Raw genomic sequence first — 20,173 nt, forward strand, 5'->3', positions numbered from 1 at the left:
ACCTCTTTTAAAATAGTATATCCATGATTTGTGCATAAGTGGGCATGTTTGTGTCTATATAATTTACCTAATATACTTAAAAGAGTTCAAGAATTCATACTAAATTTGGCCAGACAATTCAACAAATCTCTCTGTTAATCTGCTTTTGAAAGATTTCAAATAGTGGCTCAAGAGTCAAACCTGACATGATAGTAAAATGAAGTCACTCACTGATAGGCTAGAGAAAAAGTTTTAGGCAGGGTATAAAGTTAAAATTTTAATTGGTGATACCATAAAAACTGATATAATCACATAAAAACATAGGAAATACTTGGGAAATATCATTGGAAAATTAATATTTGCCAGATGAGAGAATCCAGCTGATTATAAATAGAATGATAAAGTCATGTAACAAGATTTCTCTAAATTATTGACCAAAGCCAACTGTGAATCTATCTACAGCCTCACCCATTTTCTACTCATTTCTTCCAGACTCAAAATAAAAGGTATCTTACTTCTATATTTTCATTTTTCATTATATGTTAGTGTATATTTTTACTTCAAGTCATTATAATCTGAATTTTACACAGGTTACTTAAGTGATACAGTTCAACCTTAATGTCTCTTGTAAGCTCATGATTATCCAATTCAGAATATAGCAAGGTTCATACCATATCAAATTTCTGCTAGTATTTGCTACTCTGGAAGCTCAAATTCACTTTACAAATCCTGAAATTATCTGTAATTCCTTTTACCTGTGTGTACCGGTATGCCATGATGATTTTTGCTTCAAACATGACCTAACTATATAGCTCTCCTTTCATTTCCTTGTTCTTTCTACCTGCCTCCATCCTTCTGTCAACTTTCTTACTCTCTTGCCAGCCTGCTTACTTCTCAATGTCAGCTCAAATTTGTTTTACAGACCAGGCTTTTAATGACACATCCATAGTTCTCTATGCTCTGTCTCCACCTGCTTTAGTATATGGTCCACTAAAACTACACATATTATATTCATATATATCCATCTTTCCCATAAATCATAAGGGGCTTCAGTGAAGGTGATTATTTTAAGTTGTTGAGATCAGTTCTAAACAACCTGATGAAACTGATGCTATGGTAGGTCTGTTGGTATTACAAGTATAACATAGTGTGAAATATAGCCAAAATTCTGTATGTACCTATTGAATAAATTTATGAAAGCAATATAAAACAATTTTTAAATGTCAGTAAACAATATTAAGTTAAATTTCTAAAGTTTTAATAAGTTGGTACAAAAGACATGATAAAGGGTCAACATCAGGGGAAAGTGAGAGTAGAACTGTCTAGGAAAACTTACTGAAGTAATTTTAGGTGAGACAATGTTTAAGTTAATTGTATAAGGAAGAAACAATCCACTGGCATTACATGTGTATAACTCCATAAAATTACAAACAATGTTAAGATAACAGTACTTATAAATATGATTTATTTGATACTCAGGTCTGCAACTGCAGGTCAGCTGTGACTCTGTTTCTTATGTCTACAATCTGGTGTCCAGGATAAAATCGTCCCTATTTAAGTCATGTAGTTTCATGGCAGAAGAGAAGAGCAAGAGAGTTTGAAGAAAACATGAAGTGTCATGAAGTCTGAGTTAAGCCACTCTTCATGTTATACTTGCTTAACTGCCATTGGTCAGACCAAGCCACACAATCAGTTAGGAGGGAACGCATGGAACTCCCATTAGAAGATATTCAATCTTCTTCAAGGGACATGGAGAATTTTTGTGAAAAATTTTACATAGGAACTGGGTAATACAGTAAGAAAATCATAGAGTCAAGACAAAAATAGGATCTACAACATTTAGTAATGTTAGTACTTCAGATGCTATGTAATATCTGTTAGATCTAGCAAGGATATCATTTAGCTAACTGCAGTTTACAAAAGATTCTGAATTGAAAGGATGGAACATGAGAGGAAAATGTGAAAAGGTCAGACAAAGAAATTAAGAACAGATCTTGCAGAGTCAAGATTTGACAAGGAAGCAGAGTATATATTCACAGTTGTTTTGAGCATTTGGTCAAGAGGTCAATACACTTGAGGGGGAAGGAGAGTATTGGAAGAGTACCAGGATAATGCCAAATCTGTAAAGATAAAATTAGTATCAATTTAGTGAGAAAGCTTGGAATATGAATTGAGGGAAAAGTCACAGAACAAGAGTCAAATTTTATAGTTGAAGAAAGATAAACTAACACCAAAAAAGTAGTACATTTTACTTATTTATATATTTTGTATTTTAAACTTTACACTGAAAAATCTTCAAGAGGTTTCATGAAAGAAAAATAAGGAAAAACTTTCTGAGTACCCCAATATTTAAAAGGAGTCACTAAGCAGGACAAGGGTCCCTTAGACTGGAACACAATAATTTTCCTGTGGAATCAAGAGGAAATGAGAGAGAAAAGCAGAGTTGTCTTACTGGCATTCATTAATGTGCCCTTGACAGTGTTCCAATGCATCATCCAGGGGGCATCAGCTAATGGTGAATTTTTTTTCTAATAGTAAATTTTGTGAAAACTATTGTTTTGAAGAAAAGAGTTATAAGGATGCTATTGTGTAATAGTTTTTGTCCAAGAGAAAATGTAACTAATTGGCACTGTTTCAGCAAAGAAGGTTAGATTAGAATCTGTGGTTGATTCTGTTAAAATCAGATGAAGAACTGCATTTGGAGGATCAGATGGACAGATAAAAAATCACATTATCAATATGACTTTTTCAGGTGGCACAAGAAAAGCATTCCAGCTTTTATAGATTCTAAAGTATATATATATATAGAATTAAATAGTCCAGTTTGAACACAGACCAACAGACCATGGTGGACTGGAAGATTCAAACATGTGTTATTCAGATACACACTGGTACCCAGATACTCATTCCATGAAAATGAATAAAATCACAAGCATACAAACACTCACAGATTAAAGTAGGAAAACAGGTGAGAACACACAATAAATGTATTAAAGTTTTCTAGAAATCATAATATATGAAAGAATAGTAAGGAATTAGTGTACTATGCCTGCCACATGACATTTCTTTTTAAATATCATACTCAAATTAATGTTTCAGTAGAAAATCTACATATAAACAGTTACAAATACATGTGTGTATGTAATCACAAATCACAATCCTGTTATGATAAATACTTATGACATACTACTTCTTATGAACTTAGCATATTTAAAAAAAACTTCACATATATTAATTTATATTATAATCTTCAAGCTGACAGGAGAATATTGAGTACAAAGACTTGCCCATCATGAAATGCTCTTACATAACTTTCCTTTTAGGAACCAAAGTATACTGCATAGTTGGTTGGATAAGCTAAATAGCTATTCTATGTTACCTTTTCTTATTATATATAATAAATATAATAGGAAATGTATATAGAAAATATATATAGAAAAAATACAGATACAGACAGATGCATTCATTTTAAAACTTATCCTCTGTACACTGAAAACCTCCTCCTGCACCTTAAGTAAATTCTCCACTGACTATGTCAACCTTAGTATTATTGGACTCTGCATTCCTAAAAAGGCCTCAGAAAAGCTAGATCTTCTCTAAATCCTGGTTTCATATGGCTAAAGTATAGGTTGTTCATGACAGAATATTTAAAGAAGGGGTCAACCACATAAGATTTTCCATACCTCAAAGTCATTTTGATTTTGTCTTAAAGGTATTATGAAGCACTGAAAAAGTACTAGGATTGAAAGGAATAAAGTGAGAGAAGAATGCTCAAAGGAGAAGATAACTTCCTGATTTCATAAACTAGCTATTAATGTCCATTAATATTGAAAAATAACCTTATGAATTCAATTAAAGTCAAATAAGCTAATATCAACAATAAGAAATTCATCTAACCGCAAAGTAAAATCTGATACTTTGTTTCATTTGACATTTTTTGAAAAACTACAAACATTGACAAAAGACAATTAAAGACTCTGAAAAATGATGTCAGGGTGATAGCATTACTAACTCAGAGACACTGTTCTTAATACTTTTATATAACAGATGTTACCAGAGAGGTGGGGGGATTTCTTCTTGACATAGAAGATATTTACTAAGGGACAAGGTGAGTTTTGAGTTTAATAAGTGTATTGTTAAAATGAACAACAGAATATGTACAAATTATTTACTGCTTACCATTAACAATAACGATGATATCACGGAAGTCAATTTCTCCCCTGGCTTCCACTCTTCCTTCACATCTATATATACCTTCATCACTTTTATTGATGTTGAGAATCTGCAGATTATTGTTAGCTAACATGGCAAAACGACCTGGAGAGTAAGCAAAGGGGAGGAAATGACATCAGTAATTGAAGGCTGAGTCCAGTATGCTCAAAATTGCTAAGAGTTAAAATATGGCACTTGTCTGACACTATCAAACTTTTCATCAACAAACAAATTCAAATTTGAAAGTAAAATGTAATTTCATAACTTCAATTTTTCCACTCTACACTGACTTGTTATACCTTTTTTTTTTCCCTGAAATACATTCAAGACTTTATATCCACATAAAATGGTTAGGTTATTATTTTCTCGTTGGTGCTTTGAATGCAGAAATGACATAAAAAAAGAAAAATGCAAGGAGATTAGATATTGTAGCCTTGAAAACTTTTGACTGCAAATATGTAGCAACTTGTGTATAGAAAATGGAGGAAATTTTATTGAACATCCTTTCTCAAAAATAATTAAACTAATAATTCTACATATCCTGAGGAGGCAGCTAAGTGATATAATAATGTTCAAATCACATAAAGTATATAAAAAATACTTGTAACATAAATTTATTTAAGTTTTTTTTTAGGGAAACACAAGGTAATCTTCTTTAGGAATTAATAGATTTGCTTTTAATATTTTTTTAAGATTCTATTTTATGTGTGTACACATGAATATATGCAAAAATAATCTGACATACAGCATGCATTAACTGATAGCTTAGAATAACATTTTATAGCAATCTGAGATGCCAAACAGCATCTCTGCTTGACATTATTTTCTAAGTCTAGTCTCATTTATAATGATCACAATTTTGTTGCAGTGCTAAAACCTATTCCCTTCTTATCTTGTAAAGAATTATCTTACATCTAGTCATTTTAAAACACGTTGTACAGGAAATATCATAAATTTTAATTAATGCATCCATATTTATTGTTAAACTTCTTTTTTTGGCCTTGGATATAGTAGATATAGTATTAAAGATACATTGGTTACTGAGATTCAGTCTTTTATCTACTTTGAATATTTTGACCAAGTAGAATTGCCATTATTTTAGGGTACCAGTACCTAGGATGTTTACAGTCTGGAGATTGCTTTTGTAATGCTGTTCAATTTTACTGCTTTTCCTCTATCTGCTGGTATGATAGAGATTGATATGTTATGATATGATAGGGACATCTCAAAACCCATTTGTAAAAAAGGTAGAGAGCTTCATCACCTGGATTGCTTACTAGATTCACTTTGTAGAATCTTGCTGCTACTCCTGCTGCCAACTGGACATGCTGTGAGTAAGAAATAGTCTGCTATGGTAATAGGCCATTCAGATTTTGGGTTTAGTTTGCCAGAGCAATTCCTTGGTAAGATGGGAGAAAGTTTAAGCTGGGAATCACAGAGGGATTCATCAGGCAATAGACAGCCTTAAAGCAGGCAGAAAAGTGGTTAACTCTCTGATAGGGAGTGGAACTCTGTAGATTCAGAGGCTGCCACAGAATGAAAATACTGATTACAAAGCCCAGACACATGACTTTCATCCCAGGATTTACAAGCTTTTCCCTAATGTCTATGTCTTCTTTCGGTTGACTCTAAGAAGAGAGATAAAAATGTTTATGCAAACCTTTCCCTAAAAAATAAATCACAGACTTGAACTTTTGCCACCAAAGGAAAGACTGGGAAGTAAGAAAGGTAATCTGTTAGAAGTTTCAAAGTTTAACACATAAGAAGTTCTGGAGTAACTCAGAATTCATAAAATTTATGAAATTTCAAAAACAATTAAAATTTTTTTGTCAAATTTTGTGGTTGGAAGTTAGAAAAATATATTTTAATAATGTTCAGAATTAGGAAGGATGTTCTTAATCATACATAGATCATTTTAACTTGCTAAAATATGTATCATCTTTTACCTCTATACTCTCTAGTTATTATGTGTTATTTGAATTAAGAAAAAAGAGTAAGGGTGAGTATTATTTTAATAAGGAAGGCAGTGTTTATATAAAAAAGAATTAGAATCACATAATACTCATATTTAATGGCAAACGTGTTTCTTCTAATTGGAAAATTTTAGTCCCAAATGGCCTTTTTAATCCATTACTTTTACTAACTCTAAAAACTTTACGAAAACAATAATTACCTGGTAAAGCTAAACACTATTATACATGCTTATGTATACAAATTTTTTTTCAACACTGAAAAAAGTTATGTGAAGATTGTGTCAAATTCCAAATATATTTTCAAAGCCTCATGATGATTCTTAGTAAACTAGAGAAGCAATGCATTACCCTTATGTGTTTCCAGAAGATATCTAAAGAAAGCAATGCTTCAGTCACCCCCCTAACTATAGGTTTTAGAAATATTCACTATTACCAATTATGTTTTTATCAGTTACATAGAAACTCAATTTTAATTATAATGTGAGAAAGATAAATTGAATAAGAAAATACCCAACAAATTTTCTGCTTTATACTTCTTTAAACAAGTTATTTCTAAAGCCTTTCTTTCTTACTAAATCTTATTCTATGCCTACTCAATGGTTTGTCTCATCTATCCTTATGACCAATCATCATATATATTTTGATGACTTACAGATTTTCTTCAGATTAAAATGTTTCTGTCTTCCATAACTATCTTTGTTTTGGGGGGGCGGGGGAGGGATTGTTCGTGAAATTAAGCCCAGGGGTGATTAGCAAACTGAGCCACATCCCCAACCCTTCTTATCTTTTATTTTGAGAAAGGGTCTCACTAAACTGCATAGGGCCTTTCTAAGCTGCTGAAGCTGACCTCAAACTTGTGATCCTCCTGTCTCAGCCTCCCCAGCTGCTAGGATTACAGGCCTTTACAAACTCTATCCATCCAGATATACTACTCAGAATGGTTATAAGTACAACAATCAGCATATCTGACATTTAGCTTAGCATCTGTGCCTGCTTTTCTATGTCTTCACATGTCTTTACAATTCTTTATAGGAAATTAGTTGCTCAAGATAAATTCCATAAGTTATAGAACACTTTGTTCAAGGCAAATTCCAAGTTACCCTTGACATATCCTTAACTCTGCATAATCAAAAATACTCTATATCCTATTATTTATGTCTTTAGTCCAAAATCTTGCTTTCCCTTGGCAATTATTTCATTTAATTCTGAGCTGATCTCAGGGCCTGGAATTTTTTCCTTGAATCCCATCCAACTGAAACACTAATATCCTTTTCAAATACACATTAGATCATGTCATTGCCTTCATTAAAACACTTCAGTTATTTCCCCTTTGAATAAATTCCAAACTCCTTAGCAGTGATGTCAAAACCATATTGACCAGACTTGGCATTCCTCTCTACCTTTTCTCTTATTAGTCCTTGATTAACAAATACTTGTTAGAGTCTGTAAACAAGTCAGGATGGCGCCTGGCATTTTGCCAGAGAAATGTTAAGGTCTGTAAACAAGTCTGGATGGCGCCTGGCATTTTGCCAGAGGGAGTGGTTAAGTAATGCCAGAGAGCCATTAAGTGTGGAGATTCCTTATTGTTTGACTGATGTATCTAGTTTATGTTAATTAGATAAGCTGTGTGGAATGTATATATACCCCTCCTGTCCTACAATAAACGGCTCACACTCCTGCTGTATCAATGTACACAAGTTGCTCGTCACCCCCCAGTTATTTTGCTGCAGCCAGACTGAGGCAAATACTGGTTTTAATTATCTACTTGTGCAAATATTCAACTTGTACTTTTTCAAAAGTTCTAGTTATAATAAACTATACCAGTGTCTGAAGTATGTCATCCATGTTGTTTTCACCTCTGGGCTATTGCACATGGTGTTCTCTGTTTATTAAATTCTCATCACCTAAGTGCTATTTATATTTAAAGGTAAATATTTTTCTCCCTGCAAACATCTTTGACACCTTTCTTTTCCCTAACTCTTTCAGTGTTCTTTTTTTTTCTCTGTTACCACTTTCCTTCCCAAAGACACAATATACTATTTTTCACTGATTTATCTATTTACCCCTTTGAAGACTATTAGTATTTTGAAGGGAGTGAACTTTGTTTATCTTGTTTACTATGAATCAATGCATCTAGAACTCAAGCAGGAATACACAGGGTAATCCATAACTGTTAAATGAATCTTTTATACCAGAAGTAGATTAATATTTTAATGAAGAATATGAGTCTATTAATTATTTGTGATACAGAAAGAATACTTTAACCAAAGACTTTTCAAAGTTTATAAGATCATTTTCACACTGGCCTGTGTTCAATGAGCATATGTATCTCTCTCCTTCTGGGTGACAATAAAAGTCAGGTTATTCAACTTTTATAACAAAATGTCACTCTTTGTTCTTACATGCTTTTCTTATTTAGCATATATATCTCCCTTCAATGAGTAACATGGACAAACCCATTCAAATTATTCTTCAAAAGTCCTAATTCAGATTATCTACCACATAGCTACTATAAAAGCATAAGGGATAAATTGAACATTTCCAAACCATGTACTGTCTGATCTCCTACATATAAACTTTACTATCTATCACATTAAAGTTATGGAAAGGGAAATATTTAAAAAAATACTCAATTTTTTAAAAATCTAGACAAATTATGTTCAGTGTTATAAACCTAATCATATCCCAATAGCTATAAAATGAAAGGGACTAAATAAGGTAATTTTAGTCACTTTTTTGCTACTGTGACCAATGATTTGACAAGAACAATTTTAGTGGAGGAAACATTTATTTGGGGGCTCATGGTTTCAGAGGTCTTAGTCCACAGATGTCCAGCTCCATTGCCTTGGGTCCAAAGTATGACAGAGCCCATGGTAGAAGACAGTAGAGGGGGAAAGATGCTCAGGAAATGGCACTAGGAAGCAAAGAGAGATTCCCCTCACCATGGACAGAATACATAACCCAAAGAACACACCCCACCTGCCTACAGTTACCAATTAGTTAATCCCTATCAGTGGATTAATTAAGTGATTGGTTAAGGCTCTTCTAACCCAATCATTTCTCCTCTGAACATTCTTGTATATTCACACACGTGATCTTTTGGGGGACACCTTACATCCAAACCATCACGGACTCTCATAACTCAATCATTCCACTTCTAAATCTTCTTGAATTGTCTCACACATGAGCTTCTGGGGGATACCTCATAGGTAAACCATAACAGATACCTCTTGTGAAACCGTGATAAATGTACAAATTGTTCAGCAATGAAGTATATGTCAAGATCTTTCATTGTAACAAGGTTAGAAAAGTTTGGCCTTCCTCATACGTTTACTTTCTTTAGTTGCCTGCTATGCACCTTAGCTCATTCATATTTAACTTTAGTCACTCCCCTAAATTGAACTTTCTATTTCAAGTTATAGTCTAATGGCATATAATTTGGGTAAAATTGATTCTAAAAATTTAAAAACTCATTAAGAAGGAATAAGAAAGATAAATAGATAAATTTCATCTATTGAGAGACTGACATCTACCTCAATAGTTTATTCATTTCAATATGACTAATATGTTATTTATAAATTACAATGATTGTTTGAAACAGATATAATACTCCATTTTTGAAAGATTAAGAATGTGATTTCAGAGCACAACAGCTAGAAAAACTTTTCATTATTTCAGGGCCAAGAAAAAGAGTAGAACCAAAATGAACTTCCAAGTTTACATCATTCAATTTTGGATTACTGGGAAAAAATTATCTGTTAAATCATAGAAATATTACTCCTCCATCACCACTACACTTTGTTATTAATCTTTGTTTTGATGTGTTGTTTCAAGTGTCTTCTTTAAAAATATAATTTTTAAAAAAACCTTCTTGTAATTAAAATGTGTAATAAACCAGATGTATATGTGAGCAATATTAGATAATGTGAAAATATTTAGATATTATCATTTAGCTGTAATAAAATTACTTCCTTTTCTGTATGATTGAGAGGCAGAAAAAAACAAAAATATATCACACACAAGTACTCATATAATTTGTTAATAAAATCTAAAGCAGTTACTCAAATAAAATATGAGATAATTAAGTAGTATTCCTCATTAGCTTTTAGAAACAATGAGTTTTCATTAATAACTGACTAGTGTTGACCATATTAAGGTCTGAAAAATTAAATTTAAAAAAATGACTATTGTATATGATTATGGTATGTTCTATTTACATATTCAAAAATAGAAATTGTCTACCTTCTGTCTTTTATGCTATAGAAATTTCATCTCTTAGAAACACAAAACAGAATCATGCAAGATGAAAAATGCTTAAAAAGATTCAATTATTTTGTTCCTCTCTGCAATGCAGGTGCATTGAAAAATATTCTAAATTGAAAATGCTCCCTATGCACAATGATAAAGGAGCATAATGTAAGCAAATTATGCTTTCAATTACAGATGTCATATCATTCTGGAATTTTATCTCAATCTGAATCAAAATCATGAAGACAATTTGAGTGAATTTACACTTCTTTCAATTATTCTATATGTCTTATCATAGTACTTAGAACTTTTATGTGTCTTTTAAAGAACAGCTTCAGAATAATAAACAGAATTCACATATAAATTATTATCAGTTTTCTTTGTTTGTTACCAGGGATTGAATTCAGGGGTGCTTATCAACCAAGCCACATCCTGAGCTCTTTTTATCTTTTATTTAGACAAAGTCTCAATGGGCTGCTTAGGATCTCACTGCTGATGCTGGCTTTGAACTTGTGACCCTCTTGTCTCAGCCTCCATATATAAATTATTTTAATTTATTTTGAATTATAAAAAGTTGAATTTATGAATCTGTAGCTGTTCTTCATTCATTTCTTAAAAATACATTAAATTTTCCCTAAAAGTAGAAAAAGTGTAAACAAACTTTTTGTTTCATATAGTAAACTGCAGAAAGCTTCCTAAGATAAACCAGTTGCCAAACATATTCAACTCTAGGATCAAAGCATCCATAGCAATATGTAATTGTTGGTCATGACTATGTTCTTATAACATGTTATAGAAACAAAAGAAGTGTTAAATTTGACCTAAAGTTCATAGTGCCCCAAATTACAGTGTCTAATTTTAAGGTTCTAAAAGGAGTTGTTTGACATTTGGGGTCAAAAATTACATTTTTTAATCAGCCACATATATTCAGTAATTTAAAAAACTTGCAATGGTTTTAGAACGTATAACTTAGGGAGTTACCAAAATACTAACTGTCGGAAATTGCAGTGACTTCCTCATTATGATACAACCAGGTGACGGCAGGTGCAGGTGAACTGCTAACACGGCAAATGACCTCTGCATCTTCCCCTTGTTTGAATTCTTGAGGAGAAACCACTTCTCTGAAAGTGAGTTTTTCTGAATCAAGAAAATAACACAGATCATAACAGAATGATCACTTATTTATCCTAAAAAAAACATATATTCTAAAATAGATGTTAATTGATGTTATGTTGTATGATCCCTAGGTAAGCCTAGGTCTTTTTAAAACATCAAGCCAAATTAACAGATTCCTTTCCTAGTAACTTTCCATCTCACTGAGAATTGCAAAGTCCTCCCAGTGCCATAGAAGGTCCTATGTGATCTGGAGTCCAATCTACAACTCTGATCCTAATTTCTCCTCTTTCCAGTATTGTGCTCCAGTAACAGTGTCTTCCTTTAACATTCCAGATTCGCTTTTGAACAGGGCATTTGCCCTCCCCCAATTCATGAAGAGTTCTGACCAAACTCTTTAGTAAAAACAATAGACCTTTCCACATAAACATTTGCCATCTCTGCCTAATTTATTTTCTATAAAATCGTATAGCAGGCAAATACACCACCTGTAATTTTTAGATGATTTATTATGTAAATAATAGAATTGACTTAGAACAGTACTGGGTAGACTTCAATAAATATGTTTAATGAAAGAATTAAGAAGAATATTTGTGCTTATATAAGATGTTTTCTACAAAAGCAATGTTTTTTTTTTTTTTTTTTAACACCACAATTGAGTTTTTTACATTCACAATAAAACACTAGGGATCTTCTAGTGTATCATTTAAAATAGTAAAATGATCACTCAATTTCATTGTTTGCTGTGTATTAAATAGTTACCAATAGTGAATCACATAAATAAGGAAGATAACTTTTCTGGAAATGCATAATGCAAAAGGGGGGCAGGGAGCTAAATCAGGATAAATGAAACCAATAATGTATTAACAAATTTCCCTGGTTACCAAACCAAAAGTCTTACTATGGGAATGATCTGATATTCTTTTACATTTCCTATTTCTAGAATAACAATAACTTAAGATGGTATAAAGAAGTGAGAGCTTGTACAAATTTTTACTCAAAATATTTATATAAGTTTTCACTGGTAAAAAATTAAATGCCCCACATTAATGGTGAAATTGTTCTAAATATTTCATGCAATATCAGTTAATGTTGTCCTCAGAACAACTCTGTGTATGATGTAGGTCCTATTACACGTATTTATAGTAGAGGACACTGAAGGCAGAGAGGTTAGGCAATCTGTTCATGGTCATAAAAGTACTTGATAGGGCTGGTTTCAAATTTAGGGAGTTAACAGGCTTCACAGTGAACCTTAACAGTTTAATGATTTCTAAATATATACAAGAAAAAGGGACAGGACACAATCCATCTTAAGTGTAAAATGAAGTGTAAATACGGAAAATCCTGTTAATGAAAACATCTATTATTCATGAGTCCTGACAACATATGATTTTCTTCTAGTTGAGTTGTTAGCTCTGTCTCTGTCTACTTCTGTTCATTGACTGTCATCCCAGTTCTCACTCTAGAATGGTCAGTGCTATAACTTTCTGCAATATACTTGGTTCTAATTGTGACCTTTATTTTAAACTGAAAATGTACAACAAATATATTTCATAACACCAACTAACCACTGTATTTTATTTACCCAATTATTTTCTAGCGTACTGAGATTGTTGAAGCACATTTTAAAATATGATTTAACTAAGATAATTGGCTCCATTTATGTTTATAACTACCTATGATCCATTATCAATTCTAAGATGCACTAAAGTAAAACACAAATAAGCTGATGTCTACATAGGTTGTAAAACATTGCACAGTATATAGGTTGTTCTTGAGTGTTAGTTTGAATTACTAACATTTTATTTTGCTTGAATTCTTTATAAGTCTTCTATCAACTGAAACTTACAAATACATGACTTACGGTAAATTTCCAAAACTACCGTAGCTTCCTGTGTCTGTCCTTTGGCATCTGCTGCTTGACAGCGATATATCCCTGCATCTTCTATGTTAGCGTTGTAGATGGTTAATCTTGACCTAACGCCTTCTTTCTGTACCACTACCCTCTGAGTTGAAATTATCTTCTCTCCTTGAGGGTTATACCAATCTATACTCTCAGGTTCACCAATTGCTGCAAAAATCCAAGGAAAAGAAGCATTTGGAAATATGTTTTAAATGTTTGTTTTGGCAGTGGCATTTACTATTCTGCATCAGTTATAACAATTTAGAAAAATGTAAATAGAAAACTGGAAATCTGAGTATTGTACAAAATTGAAAGTAAACACAAATGTTAACACACATGTTCGTTTTTGTTTCTTCAAATTAAAGACTAAATCCTGTTCCAGTAAGCAAAATCTAAAAGTTATGTAGGAAATTTACTATGTAGTACTGAAGCAAGGAGAGTTGAAATTTTACATTAATTATCTGTGGATTATCACTGCACTTAAATACGAAAATTTTATAAGCAAGACATAAACTCCATGTGATAGATAATATTTGATCAGAAATATGAATACTAATAAGATCTTCACATGCTTGACTCTTTTTGCTTAGGGACAGGGATAGCACTATTTTTCCTGATAAAGCACAAATTAGGAAAATGTAAGTAATTTACAAAACAAATTTTTACCATTGACAATTCTTAATTTGAATAAATTTCTCAAGTTGTTAAACTCATACAGATAAGGCAAATAAACACTTTAAAAATGAAGCCCTTATATCTTTCCCCAACTGATATGAGTAGTTTTATCATTTTAATCTGAAATTATTAACTATTAAATTATGATAATTAGAATGTATTGAAGTGATACTTATCCTGCTAGGCAATTACAACCAAATCATTAGTGTGTAAATATTTATTTAAGTTTTCCAATTCAGAATCTAGGTTACTAACCACTTTTTAATATCTAGAAATACCTGCATTTTTTTTAGTCATCAAAAGGACGTATTTGACTCAATTACATAAGAAATAATTTGGGGAAGCAACATACTTTATTAACTCAAAAGCATTGGGAGAAAATGACTGTAGCTAACTAATATCTTCAGGACCTCTTCAAACAAGAAAATTTTTCTTTTCTTTTTGTCCCTAAGAAATGATTTTTAAAAAATAGCATCTTTTTTTTTTAAATTACAAACTAGATAGGATTTAGCAAAATTTTGAAAATTTAGGTAGAATTTCAAATGGATCATAGTTTTATTATCTTCACTTTTTATGAACGGAAATACAAAACCAAAATAGTTATAGAATAATGAATTTAGGGGTTAGTATTTCTTTTCATTCCTTCTTTCATAAAGAAGCTAAAAAAGAAGCCAGGTGCAGTGGTGCATGCCTGTAATCCAAGTGGTCTGGAGGCTGAGGCAGGAGGATCAGGAGTTCAAAGCCAGCCTCAGCAAAAATGAGGTTCAGTGAGATCCTGTCTCTAAATGAAATACAAAATAGGACTGGGGATGGGGCTCAGTGTTCAAGTGCCCCTGAGTTCAATCCTTGGTACCTGCCCCCCCCAGAAAGAAGCTAAAAAGGATAATTAAAATGAGCAGCACTTTAATTTTAAACAATATACAACTTCATTTTTGTACTGTAAATTCAACATTAAACATGATCTGGTGAGAAATATTTTGAATACTTTCTTTCAAAATAATATGGTATAAAATCTCATTATCATGGGAAGTTTATTATGGATTTTCAGAGGGTAGTCACAAATCTCTTACAAAATCTCTAATACATATTAATTTTGACCAAAATTTTCCATATTTATAAGAATGGCCTATTAGACAAACTATTAACAAATATAACAAAATGGTTTTGTAGTTTTGAACATGTAGTATACTATTAATTTGCTGTACATGACACATTCTATTTATATCACAGTATATGTCTACACCTTCTAGGTTAAATTTAAGATATAAATATTTTATTGGGTTTGAAATATTCATGTTTTTTAAGGTGCCTTGGAACTTTATTGGCATCTACATAGAAAAAAAATAAGTAAGTATTCTGGCATGCATCATTTTCCATATCACTTTTTGAGATTCTTATTTTATTACTAAAATTAATTTAAATAAAACCACTTCAATGATTATGGTACCACTCTTGGTAATATACCTTTATGTAAAAGAAAAAAAGATTCACTTAGTTTGGCTTCATAATAAGAAAATCAATACCACTGAGTAGTATTAATTAATATTTTAACTTAAAGTCATCATTTTATCTCATTTTATACATAGTCAATTATGTTACATGGTGATGACAGAATATAAAATAATAAAATTTTACTTTATTTTCATCATTCTTTTTTTAACTATTGTATTATTCTGTCACTATATCACACAATTTAGTATGCATACATCTGTTTATAGCTATGTAGACAAAACAAAATGACCTGTAGAAACAGGGACCTTATGTACACTTATGTCAAAGTTCTTTTGACACTATTTGCACTGGACAAATTATTGCCCTATTCTTTGATTTTTTTTCATTAGTCAATAAACAAAATATGTATTAATAGACATTTCAATTTAGACACCTTGGCATGTAGATATATGAACATACATAGGTTCTATTAGTTTTAGTATGTCGTGGCAATTTATACACACCGGGTTTAGATATGCTTTATGAATGCTATTTTCATTATGTTTTTACTTTTCATAAATTTAATAATAATTTAAGCATGTCCACAGTTCTCAAGCTAACTTTTCAATGTTTTTTAAATCAAGAATACATACTGTAATCCTGTTGTGACTTGCTTTTGGAACAATCACAAACAGAAACAATTCTAAAACAGTCTTATAAGAGATTTTGACATTACATGAATAGTTAATACTTCATGCTTGTTTACATAAATATGAATATAATAAATCTAAATAGACAAGGAATTTGTGCTTTTGAGAGTTATATATTATGTTGAATTAGATTTTGATGTTCAAGTACTTAAATATCTTTTGAAAGAATTCTGAAATCTTCATGATTAAACTCAATTAGGCTTATATTATTTTCTATAGGCATTGTAATACATGATATATTCGTTTAATAGCTACAAAAATCTTTCAGAACTTTTCCTAATTAACTATTTGATATTGGAATAAATATTCACCCTTTAAAAGGTTATTTTTTTCTGAATCATATAATTTTCATTAATGTGAAAGTATAATTCACCATGCTTTATCTGATTTATTTATTGCTTATTTACAAAAATGAATCAATTATATTTTTGTACAAATCCTTATATTTCTGTTTATACTACTTAAATTGAAAATTTATGGAAACATTTTATCTCATAAGTTTTTTTAAATGATCTAGTTTTAATGTCAAAATTAATAAGCTGAAAATAACAAATAAAATCATTATTTTTAATATTTTCAAAATGTGATTATTTTTATTTTTCCAATCATATAAACCCAATGATAAGGTGTCACTTTTGAGAATTAAGGTTTTCATATATAAATTTGGCTAATAAATATATTTATACCAATAGTTAAAGCACAAAACATGTTATCTGAAATTATTTAAAGGAATACATACCTGTACATGTGAAGAATTTAGATTCGCCCACACTAAGCTCTACTTTGCTAAGTGAAATTGTCACTTGAAGAAGAGCTGAAAAACATATTTGAGTAACAATTAATAGTGGTTTTAAATATTAATTCTAACAAATGATGTGTAAACCGCAGGTCCAAAAATACTGATTATTTCCCTTAATTTTTTATTCCAGAAAATGGGAAATGAAAATTTTGGAAAATATAATCTAATGCCAGACTATATGTTATATTATTACGTATTTCATACCATAGCAAATGTAGTATTTATTCAACTTAATATATCAAAATTCTGTTAAATAAAGGACCTAATTCGTATCCATAAAGCTATTTGTCTTTGACAAACTAGCTATATATAAATAGAGTGCGTGATAACTAAAGAAAATTTTGCCCAATAATTAAACCTTTTTAGGAAAGAGCAAATCCTATATTGTTATTGCAATATTAACCAATATAAAAACTAACTACATTTTGACTATCTAGCAAAATATTTCCATGAGAAGGGGCATGCACAGGAAAGGAAGCACTGCACAAGAAAACATAGGTGAGCATCTGTATTCACAAGATAAATAGGAACTGAGATAAGAGGAATAAAACAGAGAGGATACTCAGAACATTAAATATAAAATAACTGGATATTCTAGAAATTTATACAGTAATCAAAATTTTGTTTTCATACAAAATGATAGATCTATTGCTGATGATATGACAGACAAGAAGTGTGTTCGCTCTCCAGACTCAGCCTCACCATCCCTTTTACTCAGAATGAGCTTTTAGTAATGCAATGGATGTGCAGAAAATAAATGGAGAAAAATATGAAGCTAGAGTACAATCCTATTTGGGAATTAGCAGATCCAATAACCAAAGACTTATTAAGCTCATCACAGAATGCAAAGATACAGAACCTGGGCTTGTCCAGTATAATGAGGTACTTCATAAAAGCAGATGATGAAGGGCTGTGATAAAATCTACACTCAATATTCAGAGAGAAGAGAACCAGTCACTCTGCTGACAAAGACAGCTGACAAGGAGGCTTGTCTCCATTGACCCGGGTAGGAAGAAGCCATCGCCTCTTAGATTAGTCACAATTCTGTCCTATCCTGGTTTAGGATTTTAATTATAAACATATTCTCTAGAAAACCCCCACCAAAGAAACTAAACAAGAATGCAGTCTCTTGTGGGGCTCAAAGCAAAGTGGCAGACGTAAACATAAATCGATTTGAAGAAAACAATATTATCAGCCCAGATTGCCCAATAATTTTATAGACAAAGTTTTCTTTAATCTAAACTCACATTCTGATATGAAATGCAAATGATCAAAGAAGGCACTGTAAGCAAGACTACATTGAAACAATTAGTAGGTAAAACAGACCCATTGAAAATTTCAAAGTATATAAAACTTAGACAAGAAATGTAACATACTATGTTAAAAATGCTTAAGGAAATAAACACAGTATCAAAAACATATTAAATGGTAAAAGAAAGTACTTCGAATATTTTCATCATGAAGAAATGATGACTGTTTGAGGAGGAAAGTTAAATGTAATCTAAATATTACACAATGTATACATGTATGGAAATATCACATGGAACAACACAGATACATAAAATTTTGTTTTTACATATCAGTTAAAATAGATTTAATTTTAAAGAAAACCCAAGAAAAGTACAAAATACTTTTCAAGAAAGGCCTTGACTTGTATCTTGTTTTAGGTCTTTAAGATGTTTTCTAAAATAAAATAAAATGTTCCTTCATACACACCAACTTCTGTTGTTAAATTCCTTTTCCTTTTTCTAGAAACATTTCTGGGAAATTAAGGCAGGGGTGAATTGGCTTTCTCTTCCCCTCCGAATCTTGTTCATTTTTATTTATAATTTCATAATGCTCAGAGAAAGCTGGGTGCATCTTAGGGGCTCAACCATTGTTCAAGTAAATTCAGTATTTCAGAGAGAAACAGACCAAGAGAAGCCTACAACAGAGAGACTACAAAGGAAACTAGTAGAAACAAGGAAAAGGATGCCTATAAAGCCATTCACAATGCCTACTCCATTGAAAATTCATGAAACAATATTTTTCCTCAAAAATGTAGCTATTCTCTGATGCAGCTGGATTAAGTGGAATGGGCATCAATGGTAGCAAATGTCAGAAAACAAGAAACTAGACAATGTCTTCATGAGTAACTTCATCTTGAGGAGATGGGTAGAGTTATTTGGATCCACAATCTGGGCATTTGACAGGAATTTAATATATTGGAGAAGACTTGAGCAAGTCAATGGATAGAAGGGAAAGAAGGAAAGGAAGTCAGTGTTGAAAGGAAAGGGGAAATTATAATTTTGTGCCTCATTCTCTTTATTTTTTCTACTTATACTTTCTACTACAGACATCTTTTATAATGTGCCATCAACATTTTTATTTTTCAGTATTCATTTTTTTACTGAAATCTAATGCTGTACTCTCCAGCCCTCAGCTTTCAGTTGAATGTGTACTAATTCTATTCAATCTGAACACATTCTGCTTCATCCAAACTTTGGTCACTGCTCATTATTTCCTTTTTGGTCCACTGAATCAATTTCCAACTCTTGAAGATAGGAACTCTGTAAATATCACTTGTTTTTTATACTTTTCTTTTTTTTCCTTTAAAGAAATCTGTTCAATGAATTTAATTCAAAATATTTCATCAGTCACCATATTTTTCCTGACTTTTATCTAAATAACCTTTCTCTTTAAAAAAGTTTCCTGGCTGATACATGCTCATATTTCTTGTAACAAATACTCTTATTGAAAACCTTCAAAGTGGATTTATGTCATCCAATGAATCAATTATTATTCACATTTTAATTGATATAAACTTACCTTTTTCCAGTTTATTTCCAGTTACTTCTCTCCAATTTTTCTGTAGCTATAGATACTAAGATTGATTCTCACCCTCTCTCCACTGACTCACAGGTTCCTAACATTTTGCATTGGCTCAAATGGTTTTTCTTGCCTTTGTCTCCCTTTTTCACATGTCCACATGGTTAACTATCTCCTATCTTCAAAATAAAACTAAAACATCAATAACTTTTCAAAACAGCTCTGACAGACCCGTCAGTGGCATCAACAAATATCTTTGATCAGTAAGAATTTTTCCTAAACAAATGAGACATTATTGATAATTATATTCCCTTCTCTACCT

The 20,173-nt window shown here is 31.3% G+C and overlaps 1 protein-coding gene across 1 annotated transcript in view; it reads right to left on the bottom strand.

Moving 5' to 3' along the window:
- Nucleotides 1–18,041, bottom strand: part of Ncam2 (neural cell adhesion molecule 2) — a 231,657-nt gene extending 213,616 nt beyond the window's left edge. The window contains exons 1-5 of the mRNA XM_071615777.1: nt 18,002–18,041; nt 16,984–17,058; nt 13,390–13,596; nt 11,406–11,549; nt 4,159–4,296 (exon numbers count right to left, since the gene is read on the bottom strand). Of these exons, the coding sequence (XP_071471878.1) occupies nt 4,159–4,296; nt 11,406–11,549; nt 13,390–13,596; nt 16,984–17,058; nt 18,002–18,041 (604 nt within the window). The remainder of the gene's footprint in view (nt 1–4,158; nt 4,297–11,405; nt 11,550–13,389; nt 13,597–16,983; nt 17,059–18,001) is intronic.
- Nucleotides 18,042–20,173: the final 2,132 nt, after the last annotated feature.

The sequence above is a fragment of the Marmota flaviventris genome, chromosome 8 (genome assembly GCF_047511675.1).
Source record: "Marmota flaviventris isolate mMarFla1 chromosome 8, mMarFla1.hap1, whole genome shotgun sequence".
Taxonomy (NCBI): domain Eukaryota; kingdom Metazoa; phylum Chordata; class Mammalia; order Rodentia; family Sciuridae; genus Marmota; species Marmota flaviventris.